General features: G+C 39.4%; 1 protein-coding gene across 1 annotated transcript in view; it reads left to right on the top strand.

Moving 5' to 3' along the window:
- The first annotated feature begins 3,767 nt into the window (after window positions 1-3,767).
- The window catches only part of rasgrf1 (Ras protein specific guanine nucleotide releasing factor 1), a 24,776-nt gene continuing 17,043 nt past the window's right edge, over window positions 3,768-11,500 (top strand). The window contains exon 1 of the mRNA XM_025056292.1: window positions 3,768-4,381. Within this exon, the coding sequence (XP_024912060.1) occupies window positions 4,106-4,381 (276 nt within the window). The 5' untranslated portion in view covers window positions 3,768-4,105. The remainder of the gene's footprint in view (window positions 4,382-11,500) is intronic.

Here is an 11,500-nt window from a genome sequence, read left to right as displayed (position 1 = left end):
TTAAATGAATCTGGTTTGTACAGATGACCTATATCGGTATCGATTGATGTTGGATTCAAAAATTGGGTATTTGGAAATATTGGAAAAAAGTTTTTTTTTGGTAACATTTTTTATGATCAAATGAACAACATTTCTACCGTGGACCCTGGGAATTAGCATCATCTTAGCGTGGCTGTGCTGTTACGCAACACTGAGTGATGACACTGGAACGTCAGTAAACATCACACATGACTACTGCCATCTACAGTCCATTTAAATATTGACAAAATCCAAAGTCTATGAGTGTAAAAAAAAGAAGAAAGAATCACAAGATACTGAGTATAAAACACAAAAGTGTAACTGTTTTTCTGACCTCGTCCACTGGTCCAGTCCTGATGTCCAGTGAGTGACAGGTGGACTAACGTCTGCCGACACTGGAGAATCAGAGTGAGATGAACAGAGAGCAGCAGCCGTGGGAGAAACGTCTGCCTGACACGTCACAGAACATCACGCAGACATGTTCTCATCCCAACATCTACATGTGGGACTGCAGGGACGAGGACGGAGCTGAGGAAGACGAGGAGGAGGAAGAACTCACAGTGGGATGTGTCCAAATCTGGTGATGTTTTCAGATAAATACATTTCAGAATCTTGTTTTTTCATTTTTGATATTTGGTTAGCTTATATTAGCTTGCTTATAGCTAAGTTTAGCTAACTTTAGGTATTTTTTTCCAGTCTAAATTGATGATTGGTGTGAATGTCAGTGGTCCCTCCTTACATACTCTTACAGTTAAATGACTCCAGCAGATGGCGCTCTAGGTGACTACCCATATTGTCTATGCTAAGAGCCCTAGCTTCCGCTTCTGCCAAGGATAAAGCAGTGAAAATGAAAATGAATGAATTTTTAAGCAATGATTTTCGCATTTTTAATTATTATTATTTTTGACTTTTTAGCTGCTTCCAGTCGTGTCTGTAAATGTATCCTGGTCTAAAAAGGTTTCTCCACACCAATAAAAGCTTTGGCAGCTAAACACACAGGTGTGTGTTCATATGTGTGTGTGTAGTTTGGAGGGTCGGACTTTGGCCAAACTCCAGGAAACTTGTTTCTAAAAAAAAGTGAAGAGTCATTATTGAACACGAGGACGAAGAATCAAACTCCTGCTGGATCACGTCGATAGAAGTCTGTTCACAGACGGCTCAGAGGAAGGACGGGGACAACACTGCACCACGGACACACACACACACACACACACACCCAGTGACAGCTGACAGTGTCAGACACTGAAGCATGAAAGTTGAAGTTTTTCTCCCGTCTTGTTCCACGTTTCTGACTTTGTGTCAAATATGAAGAAAATAAAAAAAACGCCAGTGAGTGTGGACGTAAAAAATAAAAACTGCTGGAAAGAAAGATAACTAGTCAAAGGTAACTAGTCAAAGATAACTAGTCAAAGATAACTAGTCAAAGATAACTAGTCAAAGATAACTAGTCAAAGATAACTAGTCAAAGAGATAACCAACTGTTCTCTAAAACAGCTGATAACGAAGAGGGACTTGTTTTGTTGGTTGTTGTTTGTTGCAACTTCGTGCTCAATGGCGCCTCCTGTGGCAGCCAGTGTCGATGGAGGGATGACTAAAGGACTCACTTATTTATTATTATTATTATTATTATTTTATCCCAGATAATTAGCTTTAGTTTAAAGTGACAAATCTATTGTAGAAAAAGTTTCTAAATTTAATTTAAGGTGAATTGAAGCTTTAAAAAAAAACTGAGGGAAGAAAGGGCAGAAAATAAGTAAAAGAAAATTAAATGCTAGCAATAAAACAGCAAAAATGTTTTGTGTTTTACAGTTAGCAGAAAAAAGGTAAAAGAAAATTAAATACTAGCAATAAAACAGCAAAAATGTTTAGTGTTTTACAGAAAAGGCAAAATATGATGAGTTAGAAAAAAAAAGCTTAAAAGTTTTGATTTTATGATGTGGAATAAAAATGTATCTGTGAACCACGTAAAACCATAAAACGTGCCACAAATGGGCCCGCACCGTAGCTGGGACTCTTTTTTTTAGCAAATCTGAATTTAAAAAAAAAAAATGATAAAAGAGATTAGAACAACAAATAAATAAAGACTAAGTGCTCACTCTGTTGGACTGACTTCATTTTCCACTCTTTTACATGAAACATCCACGTCTGACAGACTACGGTCAGTGGTTATCAGCCTTCGGTCTGTGATTTATACAGATCTGCTTTATAAAAAAACCACAGACCGCGCAGCTCCGTGTGCTCCGTATGTGCAGCATTTATAACAAAATAAGGTGATGATGTCGCCCGTGGTGGGTTTTCCTCAGGTTGGGTCACTTCCTGTCCCGTACGTCGCCAGCGTTTAACTGTAAGAATAATAACAAAACAGAGAAAGTGGGGGGTCGTGGGCTGCAGCAGAGCCTGGAGGGATTTGTGACAGAGCAGATCAGACAGGGGGGGGGGAAAGCATAGAGAGAGAGAGAGAGAGGGAGAGGGAGAGATAACAATTCCGATGGAGTAATAAATAAATCTCCTTCCTGAGAAGTAGCCGGAGGACTGACAGCAGCAGATTAGAGCCTGTGCCTTTTAAACAAATTGGGTGCTCAAAGAGGCATATTGGCTCTGTGCTGCAGCATGTTTTATAGCCGACACACACACACACACACACACACGTATACAGCGGCGTGTCAGTGTCTACATGACATCACGCACGGCGGAGCTTAAACAAATGCAATTCCCCGCGATTTATTTATTTATCCATCTGCAGCGAACACTTCCTCTCGGTAGCGGTTGACCTATAAAGTAAAGTTGTGTCGCAGTCGACTCGAACACACACACACACACACACACACACACACACACACACTGAGGGGGGTGTCAACAGTGTGGGGATGGGAATGAGATTTGAGAATTATCCTCCCAAAAATATGTTGTTTCTAACAAAATAATCCCAGCGGTCGCTGCTCAGGATGCTAGCTGCTGTTTCCTGACGTTGAATGATGATGTCATAGATGTTAAAGTTTTTACAGTATTAAAAAAAAAACTTGAGCTCCTTGTTTGATACGAACTTCCTGAACAGTCGCTCCGGAGTATAAGACGCACCACAGTGCCCTCTAGTGGCTGTCAGTGTGAAAATAAAAAACATGTAAATTTTCATTGGTACAGAAGTAGCAGATACTGGTGGACAAGCCTAGAGTGCCCTCTAGCGGCTGTCAGTGTAAAAATATCAAACATGTGAAGTTGAATATTTTAATATAAAAGTCGCAAACTCAGCCGAAGGGTGAAAAAAAAAGTGCGACTTATAGTCTGGAAAATACGTTAATAATAATCAGTTCTGGGACACACAATAGTACGAATATCACTGCAAGTGGAACTGATTCAAAAAGTACAATTGTTGACCATCTTGTTGACTGGTTTTATTTTTAGAACCTATCCCTAAAAAACACTTTTTTTTATCAGGTTGGAAAAATTATATGCTATTGTTGTGGAGACACTTTTGCAGGTCCCCAAAAAGTGAGATCATATTTTCAGGTTTAAGATTAAGTGTAAAGTAAGGGTTCGAATTAGGATTAGATTAAATTGAGGGTGAGGATTAAGATTAGTCGTTTCAAATGTACGACTGAAAATTAATATAATAATAAAAAACTTCAGCAGCGTCTTCGCTGAACTGTCGCTGTCCACGGTCCTGAAATCTGCTTTCTCCCCCTCCCCGACCGCCCCCCAACCGGTCGGCCGGGAGTCCGCGGTGTGGGGCGTAGCGCGGCGGAAGCGGCAGCAGCAGCAGCAGCAGCAGCAGAACTGCCTGCTGCTTTCTGGAGATTGGATGCGAGAGAGAGAGGGGCGAGCCTCCTTCACCGAAGTGGTTCGCGTTTGTTTTGACTTCTCTCTCTCTCTCTCTCTCTCTCTCTCTATCTCTCTCTGCTAAACGCTGTTTCTTGGCAATAAAATATATAAAAAAGTGGAGCCCTTCCTCAGAGAATGTAGGCTGCGGGACTCGCGTTGTTTCCATCCCTGTTGACTTGCTGCATTCTTCAGTCCAAAAGTCTTCTTCGTCTGACCGCGGCCACTAGAGGAGGATGTGAAACGGTCCAGGTCTGGATCTCAGTCCAACATGCAGAAGGGAATACGACTCAACGATGGCCATGTCACCTACCTGGGGCTTTTGGCGAAGAAGGATGGTACGAGACGAGGGTGCCTGAGCAAAAAAAGCTCGGACAACACGAAATGGCACAGCAAGTGGTTCGCGCTTCTGCAGAATATGCTTTTTTACTTCGAGAACGAGTCCAGCTCTCGGCCGTCGGGATTGTACCTGTTGGAGGGATGCATTTGCGACAGGGCGCCTTCTCCCAAACCTTCCCTGTCCGCCAAGGAGTGTTTGGAGAAGCAGGTATGGAAGGATGGGATGGATGGATGGATGGATGGATGGGGAGAGCGCACAGAAACACGCACAAACACACGCACACAAACACAGGTTTTTTTTTTGCGCAGCTATTTTTGTCCAAGACTCTGCATCTACTTCCATTTCTTTGGACAGACTGAGGACAGCTTTATGTCCAACCATCCGTCACCGAAACCTTATCTAAAAATGTCCCAAAAAAAAAAAAACAACAACAAAAAAAACACAAAAACAAAATAACAACCATCTCACCTCGAACCTCAACCCAACAGCCAGGATTTTAGATTCTGATTGTGATCAATTTAAAGACTTTTCAGCAGATTTGAAGGCACCACAGGTTCACACACACACACACACACACACACACACACACACACACACCCTCTCCGTCGCATCCCCGTTGTTTTTCAAAGCAACGTTTTTCTGTGTTGATGTGATTTGACGTTTGTCTCTGATTGTGACCTGGAATTCAGCAGATGCAGCAGAAACACACACTCACTCACACACACTCACACACACACACACACTCACAGTGTTGTACGTTATGTAATGCATGCATGGCATCTATGATGAGGTAACAACATTAGAACCTACGGTGACAGGACAGCAGCTCCTGGAGACGCGCTGGGTTTTGTTTTTTACTATTTCTGTTTATTGGACTAATTCACTTCTCATTGGTTCAGTTTCTTGGCCGTTGCCAAAAATAGACTCCAAGTAAAAAAAAAAAAAAAAAAAAAAAAAAATAAATCAGAGCTTTTATCGGTCACAGTTGTACACAGTGATTTTTTTTTTATCAAACGAGTTAAAGTTTTTTTTTAAAAAAAAAATTTAAATTATTGAGGTTAGAAACAGTAATTTAATATTTTTTTATCAAACGAGTTAAAGTTTTTTTTTAAAAAAAAAATTTTTTTTATCAAACGAGTTAAAGTTTTTAAAAAAAGAAAATTAAATTATATCAATTATATACACTCAGTGACAGGGTTATTTGAGATTCAAGATTTAGTTTTAGAGTCAGGATTAAAATTAGAGTCAGATTAGAGTTGAAAGAAAAAACAGATTTAGGTTTGTCATAAATTTGGACTCTTTAATAATTTGGTTCTAAAAATGCTTTATGTTGATGTAAAGGCCTCACATAAAACAAAACAAAAAAACATTAAATTGTGTGTGCGCGCGCCCGTGTCTGCGTGTGCGTAAAAACATTAAACTGTGTGCGCACGCCCGTGCGTGTGCGTGTGTGTATCCAGTATTTACTTGTGACAGTACAGGGTGGAGATAGAAGACAGTTTTCACTGCTCTCTCTCCAGTAAAATACTGTTTGTATGTGAGAGGGGGGGGAAGGTTGTGACCTCAGTGTCTCCATCTGCTGGTGAAACCTTGAAATGACCCAAGGCTGCCCGGAGAACAGCAGGGGGTCAGAGGGTCTTCCTTCAGCACAGACAGAGGTTACTGCTGGTTATTAGTACCAACAGTAGTTAATAGTATTTATTACTTCATTTTTTTGCTTTTTATCTGGATAATTTGAGGATTTTTTTAGCAGCAGATAGAACTAAGTTCTAAAGTTAGTCACGTTTCTCGTTTATTTTTATGTTTTGTTTTTGTAGACACCGATGTAGAGTCTCTGGACCACATCGTTATTATTTTCGGTGAATAGTACAAGGCTATGTTGACCAACCTTAAGCTATTTCTCGGCTAACACCTTTTTTTTTTTTGCAGTTATCAATTTTGCCATTTTTTAAAAAATATTTAACATTTTCATCTTACTTTCGAATATGTTATGTAGCAAATGTAGCTACTGGTGTTCACGTGGGCTAATGTGTCAGTTTTGTGACTAGCTATTTTGGCTAAGTGTTTTGGTAACATTGGCTTTATTTACATCCGGCTAACCATTAATTAGTGTTTGATCAATCTATCAGAAATTTTAAATTTTAAAATATATTTGTACAATATTTAGGTGTAACACCCTGAAGTCACATATCCGATATCCGATATTCTCCAAACACCCTAATTTCCAATTCCGATATCAACCGATTCCGATATAGGCCTGGTAATATTTATTTATTTATTTATGTATCTGTACAAACCACTGTATGAGTAAGAGATGAATTAAATGAGCTGCAATGCTGCCATCTAGTGGCTGTCACTTTAATATACAACGTTTTTCCCCCAAAACTGCTGTATTTTTAGGTCACTAATTATTTAGCGAAACCCAGACATTGCGTTTTCAGGTAACCCAGACACTGCGTTATCAGGTTTTTTATTAAAGGAAAAAACGATAACGATTCTTGCAGATATTACATAATACGCTAACATTGGGCCGATAATATTGGTCGGCCGAAAATATCGGACAACCCTAATATTTCGTTTTATTACGATAGCATGACCTTTTAGCCGTTGTCGTCGCTCTTACGTGTTCGGTTACTACATCTGTATTTCTTACAAAATGATTTTACAGTAATGTTTTTCCCCCAACGTTGATTGGTATTAAATTTCGTAATTTAAAGCTACACAGCAGCTAAGAGACAAAGACAGACAAATGCAGCCGCAGCAGAACCTCCTCCTGCGCCTCCTGGTGGAGGTAATTAAAGATCTCCACTGTTCCTGGAATCAGCAGAGAACAAAGGTTTCAGAGAATCAAACCTCCACAGCCTTGTTGACGCTGCTACTGTTAATGAACTGCCCGTGAACATAATGCCGCTCTGCTGCCGCCACGGTGCAGCGCGGCGCTCTGAGGCAGGGCTGCGGTCCAAATCTCTCTTCCTGTGAACAGCTGCCTCGGTGCTGACAAGGCAGAACCAAAAACATTGGATCGTTCTGCGTGCGCTCAGAGCAGCTTCGCAGGCAGACAAGGCAGATTATTTTTCATTCTTTCCTCCTAATATTGTGTGTTGTCAGCAGGGACGTTGTTCCTCCGCAGCATAATGAACGCTCTCTCTCGTCACACTCTCTGGACCGCCAGTAAAATTCTGCATTTGGTTACCGTGGGTTTAAGGTTAGGTCAAGGAGAGCGTGTTGTTTACAAAACAAGTTTGTCTTTCAAATATCCAGACGTAGAATGTTGTTGTGACAGCAGTTAAGTGAACATCTAGATGGACGTCAAAAACAGCTAGTTAGCAAGTTAGCCAGAACCAAGTTAGCCAATAATGTATTTATAGGAAAATGTACTCAGGTCAAAAGTACATAACTGTAAATAAATAAAGTTACATTTATGGGTAAAAAGCTAAGACATAAAGTCAGCTGTCTACTCGTTGAAATTAGCTACAGGTGAAACACAATTAGATAGACATAAAGTCAGCTGTCTACTCGTTGTTATAAATCAGTAAAAAAAAATGCCATAAAAGAAGTGAAACAGAATTAGATAAAAAAAATAAACAAAATCTCATACGACGTGGCTGAAGTCATTTAAAGTTTGTGCCACAAGCAGTTAAGGATTAAAGGAAATGATAAAAGTTACGCAACTAAATCCAGCATTAACGCAAATAAGTAAAGGTAATAAATTAGCCTAGCTATCATGTAGCTATTAAGCTAAAAACACAGCGAAATTGCTGTTCAAACTGCTAAAAAAGACACAGACAGTGAACAGTTGAGTGATAACAGTTAATAATAATTAAAAGTTAATATTGTAACTAGAGCAAAGATAGAGTAATTTAAACTCTATCACACTCTGTCTGTGTCTTTTTGAGCAGTTTGAAAAAGCAATTTCGCTGTGTTTTTAGCTTAATAGCTAAATAGATAAAAACAAGGAAGCTTTAGCCAGAGAACAGCTAAAACTAAGAAAGAAATATGCTACAGATACAGCTTAAAACAGTCGACTGGACTAACGGATCACAAAACCAGGCAGTTATGTGTCACAGGAAAAGGTGGTTTTTAAAAGTAGATAAAGCCAAAATAAAATTAAGAAACAAATGCACCATAAAACCGCCAACAACGCTAGAATTTAGCTAAAAGCAGGGAGCAGCTGGAGAAGTGTTCTGTAAAGTGTTGTGAAAAATTGCCAAAATATGTGAATAACATCATAAAGAGGAAGAAGTTATTGATTTCCTTTGTTCTGCGGTTCAGATATTCACACACACAGGGCGAATGCGCCGCTGCTACCGATGCTGTTGATGATGATGAAGAGCCACCTCTCATTTTTAAACAAACAAACAAACATCCTTAAGAAGACAAACAGTGTAGGAGCGCAGGAAAACACCGGGCAGCCCTACTTCCTTATTCCCTACTGGATTAAGCGCCGTTACAACAATCCCTGCTAATCCCTGCATTATATTTATCATCAGAAGTGTGAAAACGCTCGGCTGCTAGAGCCTGAGGTTTCCATGGTGAGCCTTATTTGCATCCTAAATCATGATGCAAGTAGAAGGAGAGGCGAGGGGGGGGGAGAGGGAGGGGCATCTGGGCCCAAAATCTGGATTTCAATAAGCCTTGTGTTGTTGCTGTTATTAGCATTTCAGCCACAAATATGGGAGTTTTGTATCGAAGAAAGTAGCGTCAACTAATAGCATTGTTGACGCTATGAAGTTAGAAAAAAACAACAACTATAAAGTTAGCAAAAAAAAACAACAACTATGAAGTTAGCAAAAAACAGCAACTATAAAGTTAGCCAAAAACAGCAACTATGAAGTTAGCAAAAAACAACAACCATGAAGTTAGCAAAAAACAGCAACTATGAAGTTAGCAAAAAACAGCAAATATAAAGTTAGCCAAAAACAACAACCATGAAGTTAGAAAAAAAACAACAAATATAAAGTTAGCAAAAACCAGCAAATATGAAGTTAGCAAAAAACAGCAAATATAAAGTTAGCAAAAACTAGCAAATATAAAGTTAGCAAAAATTTTAGTATTTAGTAGTTTGTATGTACTGTTACTTTTTTGTCATTTTGACACTTTTTGAGCCAAAAGGGTAAAAAAAAAAAAGAGACAGATTTTCATTTTTTATTTAAAACCCTCTGACAAACATTGATTTCAGAGCAGGAACCTCACCTGTTTCCAGCCTGTATTCCCGCAGTGTGATGTTTAAAAGGTGTTTTGTGACTCAGCCATAAACTCAAGCCAGGACACTGCACACAATGTGTGTGTGTGTGTGTTTACATCAGCTAACAGCAGATATGAGAGGAGGAAAACTACAACATCACACATGCCTGGGTGCCAGAAATAGATTGTGACAGTCTGCAGGATGAATGCTTAATGAAAGTGAGGATGGAAGAGCAGGAGGCTATAAATAATGATCAGTCACAGGTTGATAGGTGCCTGTTGAGCATCTGCGGGCCGGAGATTACAGTCTGCTCTCGCTCACAACCACAATTCACTCACTGGAGTTGACTCGTTATTTGTTACTGCGGCTCATTTTCTTGTGATTCGGTAGAAAATCTAACCTTGATAAACCACGTAAAGTCTTAATTTCCGACATCAACGTGTTGTGGAAATGACCTTGGAACTTTTCTACGCAGATAATGGGACGTTCTCACACTGACATTTCTTGAGATTTATTTCTAGCAGCAACCAGTAGGTTTTGGTTATCTTTTAGCCATTTTTATTTTTTATAATTTTTTTTTTCGAAATTATAACTCAATTTGAGCCACTTTTTTTTTTTTTTTTTGCAAATGTACCTTATATATTTGACGTAGATAATGACCTTTGTTCCTTCGTTTTGGCCAACTTTTAACTTTGAGCTTTTCTGGACACATTTATAAAACAAAATTTGAACTCTGTTACCGCCGTCGTCCGATTTATATTAAATCAAGCTCCTCTTAAAACTGATGCTAACGTCTTGCTAACTATCAAAACAATTTGTACTCGAAACGAACATACCTTACTGACATCGCCTGGTGAATATACAACAAAGGTGTTTCATAATAAATTTAATTAGCCCATAAATATCCCACAGTGTTATGTAAACAATACGGTAAAAAAACGGAAGAAATGTAGCAGACTTTGCTAAAAGTTAGCCCAAACAGATTCTAAATGGTCCTCAAATTGATCTAAAGTCCACTTGACACAGATATCACTCAGACATTAATCCCAATTATCTAATTAGCGACATCACTGGCATCAATTACAGTAATGTAACCTAACGTTTTTTTTCTCCATTAATGCAGTTCATGATAAACTAAATACTAAATACAAGCGCTCACACCAGTAGAACACAGTCGTCTTCATCTCTACTTCTGACGCTCGTCTTCCACTAAAGTCCAACACACAAAGTGATCAAATTCATTTAGAATCCAGTGACAGAAAAAAAAAAAAAAAAAAAAAAAAAAAACCCACAGAGAAACAGCCGACGTGTTCACACTGGCTGGAGTTGCTAGGAAACAGGTATGGCGCAGTTATGTAATTAGCCTCCACGTCTTATGGCGTTTCCTCCTGGGAACCAGAGACATAAACACCCAAAAAACCGAAGCTGGGGGAGGAACCCCCCCCCCCCCCCATCTTCACCTCCCCCTTCCCACATTCGCCATTGATGGCACATAAGTGGGCGAAGGGGAAGAAAAAAAAAGTGGCTTTCCCAGGTCCTGTGTGCTTTAAATCACCCACTAGATGTGTCTGGAGCAGCAGCAGTGAAGATGCAGTGAAACCAACCACCATCCAGCATAAACAGTGGAACCAACATCAGGGTCGCCGCCCTGTTGGGAGTCCACCATATATAAACCACTAAGCTAACTCTTAGCTGAACTTTATTTGATCCAAATAAAGTTCAGCTGCTTCACATCATTTATTTGTTGTTGTTTGTATTTGGTTAAAAAAAGCCACAGTCAGCAAAGCATTCTGGGAAATCTTGATTTCAAAGGCCCGTTACTCAGCAGACGATGTCGAGGACAGAGGCGACGACCTCGGAGTTCTGCAAATTTTTTGGATAAACCAGACCAAATTTGTTTGTCGCAAAGGTTTGTTTCCTAAAACCCAAAGGTCGGTCAAAAAGTTCTAAGACGATCTTTAAGAAAATCTTTTAATAAAGATTTTTTGTGTGTCTGTTTTTTACAAAACCTGTTCTTTTCAGATATTTAAATATCTGATGTAAGTATTTAAAGCTGTATTTCACATCACCTGGTCCAGTTCTGGTCCAGTCGTGGTCCAGTTCTGATCCAGTCCTGGTCCAGTTCTGGTCCAGTTCTGGTC

The sequence above is a fragment of the Cynoglossus semilaevis genome, chromosome 6 (genome assembly GCF_000523025.1).
Source record: "Cynoglossus semilaevis isolate Cse_v1.0 chromosome 6, Cse_v1.0, whole genome shotgun sequence".
Taxonomy (NCBI): domain Eukaryota; kingdom Metazoa; phylum Chordata; class Actinopteri; order Pleuronectiformes; family Cynoglossidae; genus Cynoglossus; species Cynoglossus semilaevis.
Note: the sequence above shows the minus strand (reverse complement) of the source record. Positions and strands in the feature narration are given on the sequence as shown.